The sequence below is a fragment of the Crocodylus porosus genome, unplaced genomic scaffold (genome assembly GCF_001723895.1).
Source record: "Crocodylus porosus isolate Cpor-Errol unplaced genomic scaffold, CroPor_comp1, whole genome shotgun sequence".
In the NCBI taxonomy this organism is placed as follows: domain Eukaryota; kingdom Metazoa; phylum Chordata; order Crocodylia; family Crocodylidae; genus Crocodylus; species Crocodylus porosus.
Window position 1 is genome coordinate 71,841,457 of NW_017728950.1, and position 21,596 is coordinate 71,863,052.

General features: G+C 43.2%; 1 protein-coding gene across 1 annotated transcript in view; it reads right to left on the reverse strand.

The window, feature by feature from the left end:
• The window catches only part of SLC28A3 (solute carrier family 28 member 3), a 74,263-nt gene that overhangs the window by 39,066 nt on the left and 13,601 nt on the right, over nt 1–21,596 (reverse strand). Inside the window, exons 3-5 of the mRNA XM_019555391.1 lie at nt 14,471–14,553; nt 7,218–7,309; nt 3,852–4,041 (exon numbers count right to left, since the gene is read on the reverse strand). Of these exons, the coding sequence (XP_019410936.1) occupies nt 3,852–4,041; nt 7,218–7,309; nt 14,471–14,553 (365 nt within the window). The remainder of the gene's footprint in view (nt 1–3,851; nt 4,042–7,217; nt 7,310–14,470; nt 14,554–21,596) is intronic.

Sequence of the window (21,596 nt, forward strand, 5' to 3'; positions counted from 1 at the left end):
GGAAGTTGGTTCCAGCTCCTAGACACCCTAACTGTGAAGTAGTTCTTGCGGATGTCTAATCTAAATCTAGTCTTTTCTTTACCTTCCTTTGTCCTTCCCTCTTTCCCCTGTTAGCATGTCTTCTGTTTTGTTACTGTAACACCAATCCTAACGTATTTTCTATGGTGCTGTAACGTTTTGCAGCTTTATCAAAGTATAAAATTGCATCAATTTATTGGAAATTCTGTAAGGCATGAGGCACTTGCAGACACAGAAAAATAGTCATTCGTTTTTTGTACTTTTGTCTATTTTTTAGTGTGAGGGGGATCAATAAAATGAATCTCCGTTCCCCCAGATTTGGGCTAGTTCTGATGTATTTAAAAAATAGCAAGTAGTAGTATGAATTTCTCTCTCATCTGTATTTAGCGGGTCACCATTAATGTCATATTTGTGCAGCTCCCAATCCTGTAATTAAATTTTCCTCACAGCACACCTGAGAGAGAAGGTGACCCGCCTGGGTCCAACTGGGGCTTGTCTAATGCCTAGGGGTTAGGGCACTCTTTCAGGAAATGGGTGGTGTAGAATTTAACTCCCACTTGGGTGAGTGCTCTAAGATGTTATGTACAAAGTGGACACAGATACCTCTTTCTCCTCTGACTAACTTTTCAAATAGAAGTGGCCAGGCCTCCTGTGTTGTGTGCAGAACTCAGTGTTGTTGCTTTGTGTAAGGTGTATCCTATAACCACCTCCTGGATTAGCTGCCTCAAAGATCTTAAGTGCAGGGTCATTTAGTGGGTGAATCCCAAATAGACTTGGGTATAAGGGCCAAGGTGCTCAACTCAGCCAAGTTGGCAACAATTCTGGGCAAGTACAGTAGCAGAACTATGGGTACCTAAGTCAGTTTTGTGGCAAAAACTTGGGGGCCTTTGGCCATCTAGTTGTCTAGATGGTTAGGTAGCACTTAGGTGCCTAAATTCCACCATGCCACATATGAACACATGAAGGAAAGAGGAGGAAGAGGTAAACTTGCTCTTCAAAAATACATTTCAATAAGTACAATAACTCATCTTAGAAATTATTTTTAAATGGAAAAAGGGTGAACTGCTTCACAAGCAAGACAGTTTGTCCATTTATAGGACTTGGGAATTCCTGGGAACTCTTATGCTAAAGTGCAAACAGTCAAAAAGCCCGCGGTTGAATTGATTCAATTTTTGCAGGTTAGTCTATGCTGCATACACTGAATTGATAAGCAAGTGAACAGATATTCACTTTTGATTCTGGAAATGCAGTCACATGCCTGCAGTGACCCAGGTCAGAAGCTGGGGGGGCACTAGAAAGCGCCTCCCTGGTTGGCTGGAAAAATAGCTTGAACCAAAGCTAGCCCACCCACCCCATGGGGGGCGGGGGTAAAGTTTGCAGGGGAATGTGCAAAGCATTCTGAGATGCTGGGGGACTGTGAGTTAATTTGAATCTGGAGGGCATCTGGGACAGAAGTTCAATAAACTGATTTAACCTAAATCAGGTAAGTCTGATACTGCATCCATCCAGATTTATCTTAAACTGGTGTTGGTCTTTTTGAAAGCAGTATATGTGCACTGAACTTATGTTGTATTATAGATCTGAACAGTTTCCAATCACTTATTCCAGTTTATGTGTAATTAAACTCAAGTAACTCGATTAATTGAGTCTGCTGGAGCATGCTAATTAGTATGCTCCAGCAGCCTCCAGGTCCTGTGTATTCAGGATTCCTGTACTTCAAAATGGTGGCAGGGGCGCTTTAACTAAAGCTTATCAAATGAATCATAGAAATTAGGGTTGGAAGGAACTTCAGGGCTAGGGACAGAAGTTACACATAAATTGGTTTAAGTGATCAGAAACTGGTTTAAACCTGTAACAGAACAGATGTTCAGTGCATATAAACCAGTTTCAAAATGGCTGAAACTGGTTTATGATAAACCTTGTTGAATGTATCAGACTTAACTGATTTAGGTCAAACCTGTTTATGGAACTTCTGTCCCAGACCCCTTCCTGGTTCAAGTTAAATCACATTCCCCCAGCATCCCAGGATGCTTTTACAGCCCTGGGAAAGGCTGTGCTGTCAGCTTGAGCAAAGCAGAGTTGGTCCTGCCCCTCTGCTCTCTAGCCTGAGCAGTGAGGGCTGGCTGACAAAGGGGTGAGGGTGGAAACCAAACTGGGGATGCATCCCAGTCTGTCTGGCATGAGTGGAGCAGCTCCTTCCAGACTTTCCCCACTGGAATGGAGGGGGCAGGGGCATGGGACAGCAGGCACAGAAGGAGGAGCGGGAGGGGGATTAAACCCCCGCACCCCATCTCGCACCAGCATGGGACCCCAGCAGGGGTCTGCCCAGCTGTCCCCCCTGGCTGACCACTCCAGTGGCAGGGGACATAGCCAGAGCTGGCCCGTGCAGCAGCCTCAGGCAAAGGTGGGGAGAGGGATTAAGTTGCCTTGCCTCCCCCTTCTCCCACTGGCACAGGGACCCCAGCCAGGATCTGCCTTGCTTTCTTCCCTGCTGGCCGCTGGCGGGGGAAAGCCAAGCAGACCCCAGCTGGGGTCCTGTGCTGGTGGGAGAGGAGAGGCAGGGGGATTTAATTTGCTTCTCTCCCCACTTTTGCTTGAGGCACTGCCCTAGCTGGTGTCTGAACATTCCTACTGCCACTCAGGGACAAACCTAGCAAGGGCTGCTTTCCCCTTCCTCCTGCAGGCACACCCCAGCTAAGGACTGTGCAGACTACGGTGGCAGTTAAAATCCCTTCCCAATCATACTCAGTGTGCCCTGCCGGGCCAACCCCCCCACCCCCCTGCTCAGCTTCCCTCCAGCCTTCTGGCCACTGTTAAAGGGAAGGTTCTCTCTAGTACCCCCTTGGCTTTTAGCTTGAGCCACTGCAGGCATGTGGCTGCATTTCTGGAATCAAAAGTGAATGGGTATTCACTTGCTTCTTGGTTCAATCTGTGCAGGTTAGACTAACATGCAAAATTTGAATCAATTCAGGCTCAGGCTTTTTGAATGTCTGTACTTAGCTCAGGAGGTCATCTAGTCCAACCCCATGCTCAAAACTGGACCATCCCCAACAAATTCCCCCACTCAAGTCTTTGTCTAGACAGGTCTTAAAAACGTCCAGGGATGGAGATTCCACCACCTCTCTGGGTAACCCTCCTAGTAAGAAAGTTCTCTCTAATATCTAACTTAAGCCTCCCTTGCTGCAACTTGAGACTTGCTCCTTGTTCTGTCATCTGCCACTGCTGAGAACAGTTTAACTCCATCTTCTTTGGAACCAGTCTTCAGGTATTCAAAGGCTATTCAATTCCCTCTCAGTCTTATCTTTTTTAGACTATATAAACCCAGGTCCCTCAGCCTCTCCTCAGAAGTCAGTCCCCTAGCCCCCTAAAATGAGCTTTAGTTAAAGCACCCCAACCACCATTTCAAAGTGCAGGATGTTGAATGCACGTGATGAATGAATGCACGTGATGCCTAAATGAACGTGATGCTGTGGGTGATTCAATTAGAGTGGCTCTCAGAGCTGCTCTAATTGAAGTGCCCTCTCCTTCATCCCTGGAGTATGTGTAAAGACTCTCTTTATGTTTAGATTCTACTGTTATGGAGCTATGTAAATACTAGAGAAAGTTAACACATCAGCCTCCAACAATTTATTCATTTTTATATAACTTTCTATGTACTGTGTAATAGCTTGAATAGCAAAAATCTAACATCTGAGAAGGAGTAATTCAAGGTGTTTATCAAACCATATTTGCCTTCATTCCCAGTGAAAAGAATAAAATGGTTTACAAATACAGTACCAGTGAAAACATTAACCTTATAAAAGCTAATTAAGAAATAAGGTAGTTGTATTTACCATTTCAGGCAGAACCACCATCTTTTCAGAAACTGTCTACAAGGGGCAAAGAACGCAGATATTTTATCTTCATATTTAGCCATTAAGTAATCCCAGCAGATGAAAAAGATGGCTACAATTGTAAGCACAAAGAGTGGCAGGGCTCTGTGAAAGTTCAAGATGCAGGCTGAAATGACCACTGCCAAATATGCTGTCAAAGAAAAAGCATTTAGATTTTAGTTAAGTCTGTTCTATAGAAACAGCCACAACCTCAGATGGCTACTTGGTTTAAGTACGAGTTTTATTTAAAAAATAGGAAATGAAAGCTGTTTCATGATTGTACCTGAATATTCGCTTAAGTTCATTGACACTCTGGGATGTATTAATAATTGAACATACTTAAGTTCTCCTCCTGAAAAGGAATGATTTTGTGAATCCTGGCCTGGGTGGGGAAATATTGTTGCTAGCACAGATAGTGCTGCTATTTATAATATGTTCTTTGATACCAAAGTCCACAACTGGGAGGTGAGGAAGAGAAAGAGATACAGGTCATTCTGTAGTCCTCATGACATACACATATATTTGTACAGGTAGCATCTTGATAATATAGCATCCATGCAAACAGGTTATGAATTTGCTGCTATAAATATGAAGTGATATGATTCAAATGGGTAAGGTATTTGAATAATGCCCTCTGTTTAAAGTTAGGGATTTTTGAATGCTGACAAGCAAGTAACAGGTCAAGAGAGCTAATTAGGATTTGTTCAAATAGGCATTAATGGTAGATGAAAAGCTACTGTACTAGTAATATATGAGGCCTAGGAGGAGATATGAGGCCTAGCTCATGGAAATGGGGAAGGGCTGAGGGAGTGGTGAATATGGGAACCAGTGGAGAAGATTCTAACAACAGACTGAGTGTGTTTACACAAGACGTTTACTGTGGAGCTAATTTGATCTGCAATAAACATCTCAGCATGTACACATGTGCCCCTATTAGGGTGCATGGAACTAATAAATACAAGTACTACCCTGCTGTAGAGTTTTTTCATTCACAGCAATGCATGTGTAGATGCTGACCCAGCTGGCCCGGGCACAAGGGTGTTTCAGTGCAGGGGCTGCCCGCTAGCTAGCCCTGCAGTGAATCACCCTCATGCCCCAGCCAGCCTCTCTGAAGCACACTGACCCTGGTTGGAGCAATCCTGGGCTGGCTGGCTGACTTACTGGGTCCTCTGCCAGCCAGGGCTGGCTGCACTGACCTGACTCAATATGTTGTGGCCCAGGTACATGTATAAACGGTGTGCCCAGGAGCTTCCTGGAAGCAATAATTTATTTATTTATTTGTTTATTATTATTTAATATTTATAATTTATTATGCATATTAATGGCATGTGTAAATGTGCCCAGTTAGGCTAAGTGTAGACAGTCAAAAAGCCTGAGGCTGAATCCATTCAGTCTTTGCAGGTTAGTTTAAGCTGCATAAACTGAATCGATAAGCAAGTGAACAGACATTCCCTTTTGATTCTGGAAATGCAGCCACATGCCTGCAGTGGTCCAGGCCAGAAGCTGGGGGGCACTAGAGCACACCTTCCTAGTTGGCTGGAGCAGACAGCATGGGCCAAGGCTAGCCCTGCGATGCTGGTGGACTGTGAGTTAACTTGAATCTGGATGGGAGCTGGGATAGAAGTTCAATAAACTGATTTAACCTAAATCAGTTAAGTCTGATACTACATCCATCCAGGTTTATCTTAAACTGGTTTCAGCCATTTTGAAAGTGGCCTATGTGCACTGAATTTCTGTTGTGTTAGATTTGAAACAATTTCCAATCCCTTATACCAGTTCACGTGTAATTTCTGTCCCTAGCCTTAAGGTGTAAATGAAGAAAATATTACCCATATTAAACAAAGTTTTTATTATAACAATCTAAATAAAATTGGCATTTTCCAATGGTATGTGGGGCCTGACATGTATTTTTGGTTATATAAAATGGACTGTATATGGGAGGCGGGCAGGTTTTTTTTAATCCCAGGTGTGAAACAATGCACATGTCTATAGAACAACTTTTTGTTTGTGAAAGAGTGATTTAAGAACAATGGGGCTTATTCTGTCTCCCCAATATGGAGGAAAGGGGGTGGTTTGCTTTAGCAGAATTAAGCAAAAGTATAGAGGGAACTGTTTCTATAAATCAGGCTATGATCCAAGGGCTTTATTCAAAACCCACAGAATTGGTGGGAATATACATCCTCTTCAATGAACTTCAGGACAGACCCTTCCAACTACAGCTAAGTAAAATGATTTGGCACATGGCAATTTCTTTGATAATTTGTGAGAGCCAATAGAACACTCATTACTCAATAATTACACACTTTTGCAAACCTATAAAAATAAATGGTAGTTTCTCCCTTTCTTTTGTAAGGCAAGTTGTGACATTTGGGATTAATATATTAAATGCCAACATGTTCTTAGAAGCCTCTCCCTTTCCTGACTCAGGGTACATATACATCGCTGAGAATCAGGGTAAATTATTTGCATGTAGCTCTGTATCACCAGGTACATTGCTTCCCATTTCCAAGCTAGCTCACTACAGCAAGCACAGATATCTCTATAGCACACTGCCAGCTGCAGTGTAACAAATCCCCGAGTCTGTGTTCTCATTAAGGTAGGAGGTTATCCAAAGGAAACTCAGATAAGGACAAAAGTGGAATAAACCAATTTACTAAAAAACCAGGAAAGGGACAAAGAAGAGTGTTGAATGAGGTCTCCATACAGCATGGAATAATGAGATTCTGTGGCATCACCGAATATTTTGTGAATTAAATATTCTGCAGTCAGATCTCAATGGCTCAGACAGATTTTAACAGGTCAAGGTGTTTTCATTTCTAGATAACTGGCTTAAGTCCCATTCTAGATACAGAAAGCTACCGTATCTTATTTTTTAGTAAAAATTTTAACTCTCAGGCAAGTTTTTAAAAGAAATCTTTTCATAGACCTCAGTCAGTGTTACGTGTCACCGAATGGATGTGGAGGTTAAACAATTCCTTTTATTCCCAGTGTGGCCTGTCCAGGTCTAAGCCAAAGTATTTCAGTATAAGCATGGTAAGGAAGTTTGCACTATTGTTGCTTGTGCTGCACTTGTCTGATAACTATGGAGAAGATTTTGGTCTGGACCCTTACTTCAGGACTAGAATTCCCTTTTAACATCTAATACCTTTCCTCCAAAATACATTCTAAAAAAATCCTTTTTTAAAGTTTTTTAGTGAGTTATGTTAATTTAAGTCTACTTCACTTTATTACTTAAATTAGACATGGAATACAAAGTATGCACAGCCTGAAGTCTAAAGCAAAACAGAGAAATGCTTCAGTTATTCCCAAGGTTAAAATATATTTTACCTGTTATTAAAATTCCATAGATCACATATCGAATTGTGGTTTTATGTTTCTTGCAAAAACCACAGACTTCATCATATTTATGTTCTAAACACCTAGAAGAACAGAAAAAGCAAATAGTACAACGAAATAAATTCCAAAGCAAAAAGTACAGGGCAAAAATAAGAATAATTCATATAGGATTAGGGTTTTCGGTTGTAGCCTTGTTGGTTTAAGGACATAGGCAGGCAAAGTTCTTTGAGTACATGCGATAACTTTTATTAGACCAAATGAGTAGTTGGGAAAAAGTTATTTGCAAGCTTTCGGGTACAACTTCCTTCTTCAGGCATAGGGAGTCTTTGCTATTCTGAGATTTCTAAGGAATGAAAGAAGCTAAAAGTGTGACAGGAGGTCAGTTAGAATGTAAATAGGTGGAAATTAAGAAATTGTTTTCCTAATTTCCTCCTCTTTGTTTGTAGCGTGAACTGAACTAGTGTAGCTGATGTTAACATAGAGAGTGTAATAGTAGTGAAATGTAACCACGTTAGTCTTGTCCGGTAAGCTATTTGAAAAATCCATTTTGTATCCTTCTGCTTGACATAAGTGATTGAACTTTGCATAGCCTTTATGTATGAGTGTGTGTAAAAGGGTGAATGGTGAGAGAATGGTATAGAGACAGGAGAAGAAGATTTAACTGTTTATGTAAGCAACAAGGTGCCAGATGTGTAAATTACAAGCCAGTAACTAACTAACAAATGGCTGAAGAATCCCTTTGAAGCTCAAGGGCACAAAGGAGATTACAGAAATAGAAATACTGCCATGCGGGCAACAAGAACACTCCAAGGCTAAGATAAGCTGAAGGCTTAGAACAATGGCAAAAACCAAAGCTGGGTATGGAAAAACCCCAAAGCACTGAAACAAAGGATGCCAATCCCTATAAAAGAACACTTTGAAAATGCCAAATAGGGTGAGTCTCTTTCTCTACTATTGTTTCATCGGAGCACAGATGCATCTGTTCACCCCGTTCCTGCTGTTATCTTCAAATCTGCTATCTTCAATCATCATCATCTACTCAGTAAGCCCAGGTTGGCCACCCTGGGCTGATATTGAGCAACTATGATGGTAGCTATATCGGGTGTATGTGTGAATGGAATGGTTGTTTTGTGTATGTGTGTGCCTGTGTGTAATGATGTTTATGATGATTTGTGTATGTTTGTATGAATGGTGTGTCCGAACCTGGATGTCTAACTCGTGATCAATAAACGTGGCATCTTGCCTTATCCCCCTTTATAAAGTCTCGCTGCTGATTTGAGCAATTGGCAATTTAAGTAACATGTTTTCCAAATTTCCACCTATTTACATTCTCACTGACCTCCTGTCACAGTTTTAGCTTCTTTCATTCTTTGGAGATCTGAGAACAGCCGAGACTCCCAATGCCTGAAGAAGGGTGCTTGTGCCCGAAGGCTTGCAAAGAACTTTTTTCCAACTACTCAGTTAGTCTAATAAAAAATATCATATGGGATTATACATTGTCAGCTTCATTAATGTTGATGATTTGACACGCAGAATGAAAATAGATTTGGCAGACATTTAAAAGATGAATGCTTTGAAAGCGGAACGTGCAGATTCAGACACACAAAGTGCACTGTATTCAGAATTACTACTGCACATGGAAAACCAACAATAGAATTTATTATAAACAAGTTAGGCTCTTAACAAAATATTAGTATACTAGTATACCAACACAAAATACCAGGAGCTGCTAGTGTGTGCACATCTGTAGTAATTGCCAGTGCAGTCAGGAGTAGAGTTCATAGCTGTGCAAAGACCTGGGCATACAAAAAACCCTCTGAAATATTTTGGAAATGTGGTCTTTTGGAAATTCTGCATGTGCTATATCATGGGCAAATACAGGATTTTGTTAAGAGAGGGGTGGGAGCAGTGACGAGCATTGCAGGGGTGGCTGCACTGCCTGCTCTCAGCTTTCACCACCTGCACCAAGACAGGCAGATCACTCTGCAGAAGCCAGGGACTTTTTAAAAGTAAGAATCCCTCTACCTCCCCCCTTTCCCTTTGTGCTCAGTGGCATGTCTCCTTTGTCTCTCATTCCATGCCTTCCCAATGGAGATAGTGGGCACTGTAGCAACAGTGGTAAAGGTTGCGGGGAGAGGAGGTGGGAAGGGACGTGCTGCTGAGCACAGAGGGGAAGGGAGGTGGGGAATTTGTATTTGATCTGAGGACTTTAAAACGAATAAACAAAAAAAGAGCCCCTGGCTACTGTTCTCATAGTATGGTCTGAAAGGGGTGTGTGACTGTGCCACTGCGCTCCCTATGCATCCACTCCTGTGCTTTACATTTATTAAAATATTGATGAAGTAGAAGCTAAAGTTATCCATCATATACTAATACTGTAAATTTACTCTCCCTAGGTGTTAAATGATCTGTATTAGATCTCTGTTTAACTCAGTGGTGAGTGCCCTAGGATTTTATAGTCATGTACTGAAGTTTAAGAGACATAACAAACAAAGGGAAGGAAATCAACCCAGATTTTAGACAATGAACCAAGCTTTGTGCAAGTGTGGAAAGTCCCTGTAGATGATAATTATCCCAACTGTACTCTCATCTGGTAAAAAGATGCAGCTGGAGTCAGTTATGCAGTAAAATTCTGCCTGAATAACCTTCTTATGCTGTAGTAAACCGTAGTTAAAGGAACAGGAAATGGCACATACCCCTAAATGTGAGAAATATTTACTTAATTTAAAATTAACACTCAAACAGAAGAAGTTTGCTCAATGAGTCAAACAGTTACAACTCTTTGATAAACCTTGTTTGCTTCTGATATGTCAGTTTTTGTTCCTGGAATTCTTGTTGCTTTTAAATTACAGCTCATTTTTACTTGCTAGGATGTTAAATTACATATGCAACCTCCTGAAAGAGATTAGATAGAAGAAAAAGGAAGGAAAGGAAAAAGGAAAGGAAGGTACATAAATAAGCTATAATAACTTTATCAATTTTTAATTGTTGGTGAATGGAGTACAAATGTCTAGCTTGCCTACAATAATGTACTTTTATAGTGATCTGGTAATGGACAAATCTATTTTACAACTTAGCAATGAACAGTTAAGGCAAAGTATGACCATAAAGGATTCAGTAGTGTTTCTCAGTTCATTTATGTAGTGGAATACAAGCTACGATCCTGTTATATTACTAGGTATATTTAAGGTATTTCCTATAATTCTGGAAATCAATCCTACTTTTGATTTGAACTCTTTGAGAACTTGTGAAATCCAATCAGGGCCAGGTGAATGCATAAGCGAAGAAGGGGCCCAGTTGTGCTTATTTTATGTATTGTAATTATTGAGTGAAAAAAAGTAGGGGCCCATGAATTTATTTGCTTAGGGCCCACTAAAGGTTTAATCCAGCCCTGAATCCAGTGGCTTTTCCCCACTCTTTATTTTGTTAAAGCATCCTTTGGTCATTGTGCTGTTTGTTTTACAGGTGCCCATCACCAAAGCATGAGAACACCCTAAAACAACTAAATAGTAAAAGGGTAATTCCACTCTGAAAGGGTGACTTTTCAAGAACAGTATATAACAGGGGTTGCCAACCAGGGGTATGCATACTCCTGGAGGTAGTTGGGAAGGCCCTAGGGGGTACATACAGGTGGATGGGGACAGAGCCCTGCCACCCACCACCCTGCGCCACTGCCTTCTAGGAGTAGGGCTGGGGGGGTGGGATATGGGGGGAGGTAAGGGCAGCGGTGCCCCTCTGCAGGCTGGCCAGGCACTACCTGGCTGGCTGGATGCGGGGGGGAGAGGAGGCAGAGAAGCTCACACTGTCACTGCCACCCACTACCTCTCGCTGCTGCTGCTCTGCATCCAGCCATGCGCCACCCCCCCACAGCTTCCTGTCCATCTGCGCACCATCTCCCCCTACCCCTCCCTGCTCTGCATCTGGCTGCCAGGGGTACACTTATTAAAAAAGGCTGAAAACCTCTGGCATATGAGATTCTTATTCATTAACTCTCAATGATTCCTTATCAAATCAGTTCAGTTTATCAGTAAATATAAGCATATACCACCTTCTGAATGTTAACCTTGCAAGCTTTATCTTAAACTTATGTATGCGCTTCACATATTAGTTGGGTCAGGGGATATGTGTTGAATAAGAACTCATCAGTTTAACTAGGCACATTTAGAGTACAGCCCTAAGGTAGCTATATTCCTAGCTGCACAAATTATTACTTTAACTTGAATTTAGCAATTCAAAAGCATTCATAAATGTCTGAGTGTAAATAGTGGATTGAGCTGCTGTTGCAAGCTTTGTGATTTAGGAGCATTAGGATGTTGGCAAATCAAATTATATTATTTGAAAAAATAAGGATACATCTGAATGATTTTTTTGATGATGAGGAAATGGGGAAAACAGCTAAAACCTTGGGTCAGCCTTCAAGAGCTAGTCCATAAATAAAAACCCTGCAGACACACTCCTGCTCCCAGTATATGCCAGTGTCTGACAGTCTATTTCAACCCTCTGCACAGCTACATCAAAAGCGAGCTTCGGAGTAGTTCAAGTGGAACAAAGTGCTCCTCAAATTACTGTTTAAAAAGAAGCTTAAGTTGCACTGAGTAGTGATAGTGAAATGCTGATGGAAGAACAAAAGGACCTGGAGAAGAATGAAACATTGTGGAATAAGCCTTAGTTATTTCTGAATCCTTAGTGGTGTTATAAATAACCCAGAATTAATAACTTCCTATCATATGGGCTTCATTTTTGCCTTACCTCATCCCTACATGCAGACCTGCCTGTAACAGATTTCTTTTTAAAGTTCAAACTTGAAGGGCTCAGTTATAAAAAAAGTCTATCAAAATAAATGTACCGTGGTACACAATGTTTGCACGTGCAATTTACCATAATGCATATAAGTGGAACACTTGTAACTGCAAATGGTTATTGTGACATTCAAACTTCTGATCTGCACTTAGAGTTACAGTAGTCTCAACTTCATGTTTATAAGATGGCCCTGAAAGTGTAAAACAGGAAATTGTTTCATAAAAATGAGCAATACTATTATAAAAATAACATATCTTCAAAGAGCAGAGAAGAGACTAGGTATGAATGGCTCCTGGGACTGAAACATGAGAGTAGGTCTTTGAGTTGATTATTTTACATGCTGCGTGGCATAAATACTAAGACTAGCAGTTGAAGAGAAATCTTTTAATATTATGACTTCTAGCACTGCAGGGATCCTGACTGAATTACGGAGCAGTTTATCTAAGTTAAGTGTGGGAAATTCTTTTTTATTGTGTGTGTGTGTGTGTGTGTGTGTGTGTTTACACACACTTTATGAAACCAAATTCCTCACTTGTGCATGTAAACTGGGTATTTTTACATGTACGTGGTTAGTTAGAGTAGCCCAGTTTGAAACTATAGGGTGCAGACAGAAGTGCAGCTCCCCACTGTAACTGAAAACGCTTTGCAGGAAGCGTCCTGAGTTACAACAATCCCCCAAACCAAACACAAGGTCACTGTTGGTTCCAGGGGGGAGAGAAATCTAGCTGCTGGCTGCCAGCTGATGCTATTTTCAGAAGGAGAGACAGAAAGGGAGCAGGGGGAACTCATTCTAGGGCAGTGCTTCCCCAACTTTTCCTCAGCATGGCCCCATTTATGACTCCATTTCCTCATCATGGCCTCTCACTCCCAACTTGCAGCACCCCACTCCCCAGGTGCCCAACTCACCTGCCCTTGATGGTGCCCCTCACTCCCAATCCGCAGCCCCTCACTCCCCAGGTGCCCCTGGGGCATGGCCTGCAGCCCCCTGCCCCCCACCTCAGCAGTGCCTGAGTCCCGGCTGCCTCCTGCAGGAAGCAGCAGCTGCTGAGGCTGGAGCACAGAGCCTACCTCTCTGCCCTGTCCCTTCCCCCAAGGGTGGCACAGCCAGAGCAGAGACCATGGTGGGGATGGAGGATAAGGGCTGCCTGCTGTGGGTTTGGGGTTCCCCACCTGGCTAACTTTCCCCAGGTCTCTGCAGCCCAGTGGGAGGGACCTGGCACAGCAGAGAGCACTGTGCCATGACCCCATCCACTGATGTTGTGACCCCATTTGGGGTCGTGACTCACAGTTTGGGAACCGCTGTTGTAGGGGTTCTCCCCAGGCAGTGCTGGAGGGTGGGATGGGTGAATTGGAGTCCCTCCACCTCCGGGGGGGGGGCAGCTCTAATACACCTGCCCCACCCTCCAGCTGGGGCTGAAAACCCCCCAGATTGAACTCCCTCTGCTCCCTTTCCTCCCTCCCATTCTTAAAACAGCTTGGAGCCTGGCAGGCAGGGCAGACACAAGTTACAGAAGATGCTCTTTTTTGAAACATCTTCACCTGAACCCTCATGCAACCCTCAGATTTTCACCCAACTGGCCATTTTTTAAGCTATCTGCAGCCATGCACTTCTGTTTGGTCATGCCTAGAGATTGCTTTCTATGGCCAGATTGGGCAAAAATTGTAATTTCTGTCTGCACCCCAATTGTTTATATCTGGCTATTTGACAGCTGAAGTGCTTCAACCTACTGAACTGTGGAACAGGAAGGCAGTATTTCAAAACGGAACGGTGAAAAGGCACCTTTCCCTGTGCTACACAGTAGATCAGCACAAAAATCAGTGGAAAGAGTACAGCAAAGCACAGAAGACTTATATAAAGACTTCTCTCACCTCACCAGGAACATGTTAATTCAGAATTCAGTATCCTATCTCAGCTGAAGTTTCAGCATTAAAAAAGGTCAAATGTCCTTTTCATATAGTCACTAGCACCTGTGACTATATGAGATTTCAGGGGCATCTTATAAATCAGAATGGTTGTGTTTTACACCCACTTTTCTCTCATTTTGTAGTAGCATAAATAAATATTCCAGGTGCAGGGCAACAACTATTTATAGAAGTCTGTCGTAAGTACTTCTTTATAATAGAGATACTGTGAGATCAAATAGGCAACTGAAAATCTAGTTAGAGTAATAATAACAAGAAAAGGTTTCTCTAATTTGCAACATTTCCCCATCACATTCACAAGCACAGTTCCCTGATTGTACATGTCAGCTGCAAGGTATAATAATTTTAAATGCAACATATTTTTGCAATACACAAATTACTAGGAGATCTGTGGAACTGTTTAACTTAGTGAAATGGCAGCAGAATTTTGGGCTGTTGAGCAGTAAGCTGAAACACTGGCAACTTTTTGCTCAGAGTGGTAGTGAAGTGGGTGGAAAACCTGCTCATCCAAAAGAAATTACCCTTTTAAGCGTGGCTTCTCATCTTCGATTGAGTCACGCTTGTTTCTATGCTGATCACTCTCAATATCGATGTATGCGTCCTCCTGGAAAACAGATGCATAAAAACAGAGAATGTATTTGGAGTCATGTTCCAAAGAGAAAATCTTCTTAAAGATAGATGGTTGCACAGGGCAGAAATTGCGTTTAATGGGTAGCTGAATCAAAACCAGCATGTGGTCTCGATGGGAACTCTCAAGAGCAACATCTCATTCTGTGTACCCTGTTCAAGTCTTTCACTTTGCATATACAGTTCCTGCTCTGCTGTCTGGTATTAGTGCTGTTATTAGCATCAGGCAAACCCAGTAGTTATATTGCGTAGCTGTCAAGGGATAAGAATTTTGAATTATGAACCTTCCCAAAGCCCGCCACATTAAGAAAAATAGGAGGTAAAGAAAAAGTTTTAGTCTGTCCCCCTTAGCGTCATTAGAAATTGAAAAAAGTCAAATGCAAAATCATCTTGCATAGATGATTAAAAGTGAATATTATAGGCATGGCAGATAGCACTGCTTATTGTTAAGACTGCCTGACACTTCTCACTATAAAACCTCATCTTTATTTGGTTCATAACTTCGCCAAACTTTAAGTAATTAAGCTGAGACTTTCCATTTGGTGCATGCCCAACACTGGTTTTTATTTGAAATTTCAGCCAAGCAGTCCAGCCTTAGGACAAGCTTACGGAAAGAAAAATACGTTGTTTTGTTCTTGCTAAAAAATTCTGGTGAGTGTTTCTTTGAAAAGCTCAAGTCTTTCTGTTTTGGACCAGGGACTTGAAATTTGGCAGGAAAATGGCTTTTATGTCAGGAATGCACCTTGTGCCAACTCTCTAGTAATCTACCCAAAACCTTTGACAATTTGCACTTCACATATGCTCAGTAGAGACTTCTAAGATTTTAGCTGCTGTACTGCCTGAGGATTCAATCTTACTGAGCATACTCACATGTCTCATAATTTTTATACTGATCAAACCCACAGAGAGAGAGACTACATCCTCTATTTGCTCATAGCACCTACATGTAAGCAGATGGCACATGGAACATCTCCACGGGCACTTGTACATGTGATTGGGATTTAGTCCTTGTGTCTATATTATGCCCCCTAAATTGAAACAGTGGTTTTTTAAATTGAAACCTACCATTTCAATTTAGGGGTTTCTATCACTGTGAGGGGTCTGATCCTTTTTAATTTTTTTTTTTCAGTGGAGCCTGCCTGCGACCGTGGGGTGAGCTGCTGGCAGGGGGCCTGTAGCAGGGCACTGAGGTGCCTGCTACTAAAAAGCAGCAGTATGGGTACAGGTGCTGGTTGCTACGGGCAACCAGGAGGAGTTAAGGGCCCACACCTGGTGAGTCAGCTGACCGGAAGGGGCAGGGCTGACCACTATAAAACACAGACAGGAAGCTGTGGGTGGCTCTCTCCCCCTCCCTCTCCCAACTGGCAGCTGGACCAAAGGGGCAGTGTTAGACCGAGGAAAAGAGCTTGGCCCTGGAAGGCAAAAAAGGGAAAGGCCTAGAGGTACAAATCACTAGTTACAGGTGCGACATGGTGCATGATTTAGAGAATGCTTGGTTTAGAGAATGTTTTAACCAGAAGACTTAGATTTTGAGTTATAGCTGACTGGCTTGCGTTATTGCTTTTGTAGCTCTGGTTACACCGGAGGACTGGGTGAGGCTATTAGGGGTTGGAGGAGGCCTCATAGGGGCCCCTTGGTAGTGTGGGGACCCTGGCGCCAGAAAGGGCGCTACATTTAGGGGTGTATTGACCCCAGCTCCAGTGTGGGCACGGTTGCGAGAGAAGGCCCCAGTGAGGGCACGGTCGCGAGAGAAGGCCGCAGTGCGGGCATGGTCGTAGGCAACTGCGAGATGAGCTGGGGAACGCCCATGAGGGCGCGGAAGGAGATTGACCAAATGACGTCTGGTACACCTGCGAGGCTTGGGGCATGATACAGGGGTGGTTGGAGCCACGCGTAGCCCCTAAGGCTTTAGAACACCGAGTCCCCTAAGATAGAGCACAGACTGGGATATATCAGGGCACTGTGTCAAAAAGGACAAAAAGGCAGCTTCCCTTAAACACTACTAACATCAAAGACGTGGCGGGCAAGATGGTGAGGGTACGTTGACACCAAGTTGGCATGGTAGGGGGTGCTAGGGGAGTTCACGGCACCCCTAGGTCCTGTCACAGGGACCCAGGTCTTCCCTCTGGCAGTGGTGCACCCTGGGGTTGCCCGGGTGGGCTGCTAGTGGGTGGGATGTTTCCCCAGCTTGGAGGCAGCACTTGGCCCTATCCAACTTTTCTCTGACCCTGAGCTGGGGGAGCACCCAGCCTGCTAGCAGCCCACCTGGGTGGCCCCAGGGGGCACTGCCACCACAGGGGGAAGGACCAGGGCCTGGCAGCTCAGAGGCTGCTTGGCCCACCAGCAGCTCACCCCCACAGCTGTGGGAGATGTGGGCAGGCTCTGCCAAGAAAAAAAAAAAAGGATTGGGCCCCTCACCCTAACCATAACCCTCACCACTTCTGCCTTCAGCAGATGCCCGCTGAAGGCAGAAGCAGTGAGGGCTCCAATCCTTTTTTTCTGCAGAACGTACCCATCTCATCTGCAGCCAGAAGGTGAGCAAATAGCTGCAATGCACTGTTGCAAACTAAACTACATCAGGATGTAGTTTAATTTGCAATGATGCAAACTCATTGAAAATCCCCAAAACTCCTTCCCGTGTACAGTGCGATACCATTAAGTCACACAAAGTGTCATTTTCAGCACATGTACATGGTAATGGCATCAGACATACAAGTGTCCCACAGAATGATGGTAGGGATGCTTCACCATAGAGGTCTGGATTCAGCAGCAGGACTTTCTCTCTAAGATCTGCTATCAACTTCTGGAACATACACCGCTTCTGCCCTTTGGTTTTCTGAGGGACCGTCCTTCTGGTGCCCAGGCAGTGTTGATGAGAGAGTCAACTGATTTGAATGTAGGACAGACAAAAGCTGGAGCAGAAGGAAGAGACCGGTACAAGGAGCTGGGTGACATTGGAAATGAAAGTATGTTAACAACCTTTTGAGTGCGAGCTGGAAAAGGAATGCTGGAACGGCTAGACAAGTGACCTTGTGTGCTGAGGAGGAAGGAAGTCAAGTAGACTAAGGCAGGAAGCTGCTAAAGGAAGCATGAGGGAGGGATGGAGAAACTGGAGCCAGTTTGCTCTGGGAGAAAGTCTGGTACCAGGTGAAGAGCAGTGGTAGGGGAGTGGGGGAATAAGGGAGATGCTCTTAGTGGGTGGGCAAAGCAGCTAATACATTAGAAGAATCAATTGTATACTACTTGGTGTGTGTCTGGTGATGTTGCAGTGTGAAATTATGTAATGGAGCAAGACTTTTCTTTAAAATATATATTGATCCAGCCAAAGAGGATCTTTTATTTAATTTGGCTAAAAGGTGAAAGTGATTATAAGTTGAGTAATTTTAGACTTTGCATGCCATAAATACTTATGTCAATTGCACTTCCAGAATTAGTTTATAAATCAAGACCTGTCACTGCTTTTTCTTTCCCCTTCGATCTGATTTTCTGCCGCCTCTTATAAGTACTGGAATGTCATAAATTAGTTTCCAGTGAGACTATTTGAAGCAGAACAGATCAAAGCTAAAATTAATGAAGGGAGGAAATATTAAATAATTTAACTCTGGGAATAATTAAAACGGTATGTAGGAAAAATAGTGTGTGTTCTGAAGCTGCCATTTCCCTTTTTATGGGCCAGTCTAAAACTGCTTGGATACAGGTCTCACTCAGCCCTGTTTATTCAGATGTCTATGAAAAGCCCTTGAGAAGCCTTGTAGCTTTGTGGAACTATAATATTATACATTACCTGCCCTGGTTCCTTCAACTTGATTCCTTTCTTGGGAAGATGGAAGGGGAGGCACATTCATTGGAAAATAAAAGCAAAGTCAAACCTGAATCATGCCACTCCTCATATGCTATGTAGGGTTTGGTGGCCATACAGGTTCTCAATATACATTTGCATCTAAAATGTAATTTGGTGACTGCGTGCATGGTGCAATAATTAGGTAATACTGTATACCAGGGGTGTCCAACTCATCCAGCCCTGCATGGTCATCCAGGCTGGATGATATCCCTGAGCAGGTCTTTGGGCTGGACTAGGACTGGCCCTCTGTAGACTGGCTGCAGCACCAGCATGCCAGCTCCTGGGGCCAGCACAAGGTGTGTACAGTATGTGGGCTGGAACCAGCACTGCAGGAAGTACAGGGGATTGTCCCCGGGCCTATATAGAGCCTGAGCCTTGGACCCCCTGTGCTGCATTAAGCATTGGGTTCAGCTCACACACCATGGGCAGTGTGCACTGTGGGCTGGCCATGGGAGCCATGTCAGCAACAAATCTCAAGGGTTGTGGGTTCTGGTTGTGAGGCTAATCTAGCTGTGCATAGGGCACAGGTTCCCTGCAGTGAGCAGGCTGGACCCAACACTGAACTTGGCACATGTGGTCTGGGGCACAGGCTTCACGCTGCACCTTGAGCTGACCCCCTGTGCTGCCTGTAGCCTCTGTGCTTCATGCAGTGTGCAGGGACAGGGTTGGTGCATGAGGTCAGTGAAGTGACCTGTGGGCTGGATCAAATGGCTCCATGGGTTCTTGGGCCATGTTTTACACTCCTACTCTACACAGAATATGCAAGGCAATTGTGTTGCAGTCAGCTTTCTTATGCTTGGACAATACAGTAATGGAATAACATCCTTAGGCATCAAGGGAAATAAAAGAGCCAGGATGTTTCTGACTTAGTTCAGATATGCCAGGGACTTAGGAGAAGTGGGTTCAAGAAATGTCCATGCCCTCCCTTTATTTCCTGTGAACAGGCCAGCCAAAATCCTAGAAATGGCATTCAGGAGAGTTGGAATTTCTGGCAATTAGGCCTAATAGCTTTGTAACCGTATAGTAAATGAAATTCTATAAAAGGGGTAGCAAGGTCCATTGAGATCTATGTTCTCCCATGATTCTCAAATTAATTGTTCCTGCTTCAGGCATACAATGCCCAAGCATTTCCAGTGTGGCTGTGTACAAAGGGCTGGCTGAAAAATTCCATTTAAACTTTTCTTATCCTGAAAATTGGATTTTTGACTAAGGAGAATTTTTAGGGGAAGTGGCTGCTTTCCAAAAAAATATTGTTCAGTGGAAAATGAAAAACTTGAAGTTTTAGAAATATCGACTCATAGGCTTGGAAGGGACCTCAACAGTCATCTAGTCCAAGTCCCTGCACAAATACAAGATTTCTTGTTCTGAAAACATCCAGAGATGCTTATCTAGCCTCTTCTTGATATCCTCCAAAGAAGATGGGTCCACAAGTTCCTGAGGCAGCTTGTTCCATTGTCCTATTGATCTTACAGATAGGATTTTTTAAATATAAATCTGTTTTGTTGTAGTTAAATGCTTTGCCTCTTGTCCTGTTTTCTATAGGAATGGAAAACAATTTTTCTTCTTCTTTTTGGGAACCTTTCAAATGTTAAAAAAAACCTGATAATGCAAGCTCGCATCTCCTTTTTTCAGGACTAAATGTATCTAATTACTTCACTCTTTCCTTGTACAACTTGCATTCCAATTTCTTTATTCTCTTCATCACTAACATGTTTATCCTGCCCAGTTTCTCTACAACTCTCTTAAAATGCGGTGTCCAGAACAGGGCAAGGCGTTCTAAGCCTAACCTGGGCAAAACAGGATATTTTTTAGTAGCTTTTGGCTGAAAAACATTCAGCTTTTAGCAGAGACCTTCCTGTTTTATGAAAATGTTCATTTTCATTGTCATTTTCTACTGCAGAAAATAAATGAAACACACCTCTTCTTACCACCCTTATTTATGCGGCCATCATCTTCAGAGTATGAGAGTGTATCTCAATTATTAAAGGATTTTATCTTGCTAGTCCTCCTGACACACAGAAAATTATCATACTCATTTTAAAGAAATGGTAGATTAGGTAGTTGCCCAGCATAAAGTCAGGCACCCTACCTAAGTCACCTGAAGTCTATTTTTACCCACTTAAAATGTGAAAATATAAACTTGGAATAGAATCTGTTTTCTGGCTTTCGTCTTCATGGTATCAAAAAAGTCTACCGTATTGTAATGTGAGAACTGGAAATGTTTTGAAGGGTGTACAGATGTACATGTGGGATAAAATACTCCCAAGCCCAACAAAATAGGACTTGATGGGAAGAGGTACTGTTTTGTACCATTTTGTTCTTCCAGAAGTCTGTATGGGTTGTCAGTCCTTCATCATCTCAAAATGATCTTCTGCCCCCAGTGATCCCCTCGGCACCCTCATTGCTGCTGCCTGTTCCCCATTACTAGCACACTGGGGTTCCCAGTGCTCAGGGAGCTCCAGATACTGGGGCTTCTGACACTTAGGAAGCTCTGGGTGCCATAGTTCCCAAAACTCAAGTGCTACAGCTCCCAGCACTCAAAGCACTCCAGGTATTGCGATTCCTGGCATTTAAAGGGGCTGTCAGTCTATCCAAAACCATTGGATTAATGTACTCATAGATTCATAGATTGTTAGGGGCTGAAAGGGACCTCAGAAGATCATCAGGTCCAGCCCCCCTGCACTAGGCAAGAAAGACAACTGGGGTCAGGTGACCCCAGCAAAATGACCATCCAGTCTCCTCTTAAAGGTTTCCAGGGTAGGTGATTGCACCACCTTTGGGGGGAGTTTATTCCACAGTCTAGACACCTTGACTGTGAAGAAGTTTTTCCCAGTGTTAAGCCTGAAACAGTCTTCCAGGAGTTTGTGGCCATTACTCCTGGTTTTCCCTAAGGGTGCCCTGGTGAACAGTTGTTCACCAAGCTCCTTTTACCCTCTCCATCTTATTTCTTTGCCTATACTTTTCATCATGACTAGCATTTTGATGATTCATCCATAATTTGCATGAAGATATTAAGAAATTACAAAACATTTATATGACTCATAGTTTCATAGTTTCATAGTTTCTAGGGTTGGAAGGGACCTGAGCAGACCATTTAGTCTGACCCCCTGCCATGGCAGGAAAGAATACTGGGGTCAAATGACCCCAGCAAGATGTTCATCTAACCTCCTCTTAAACAC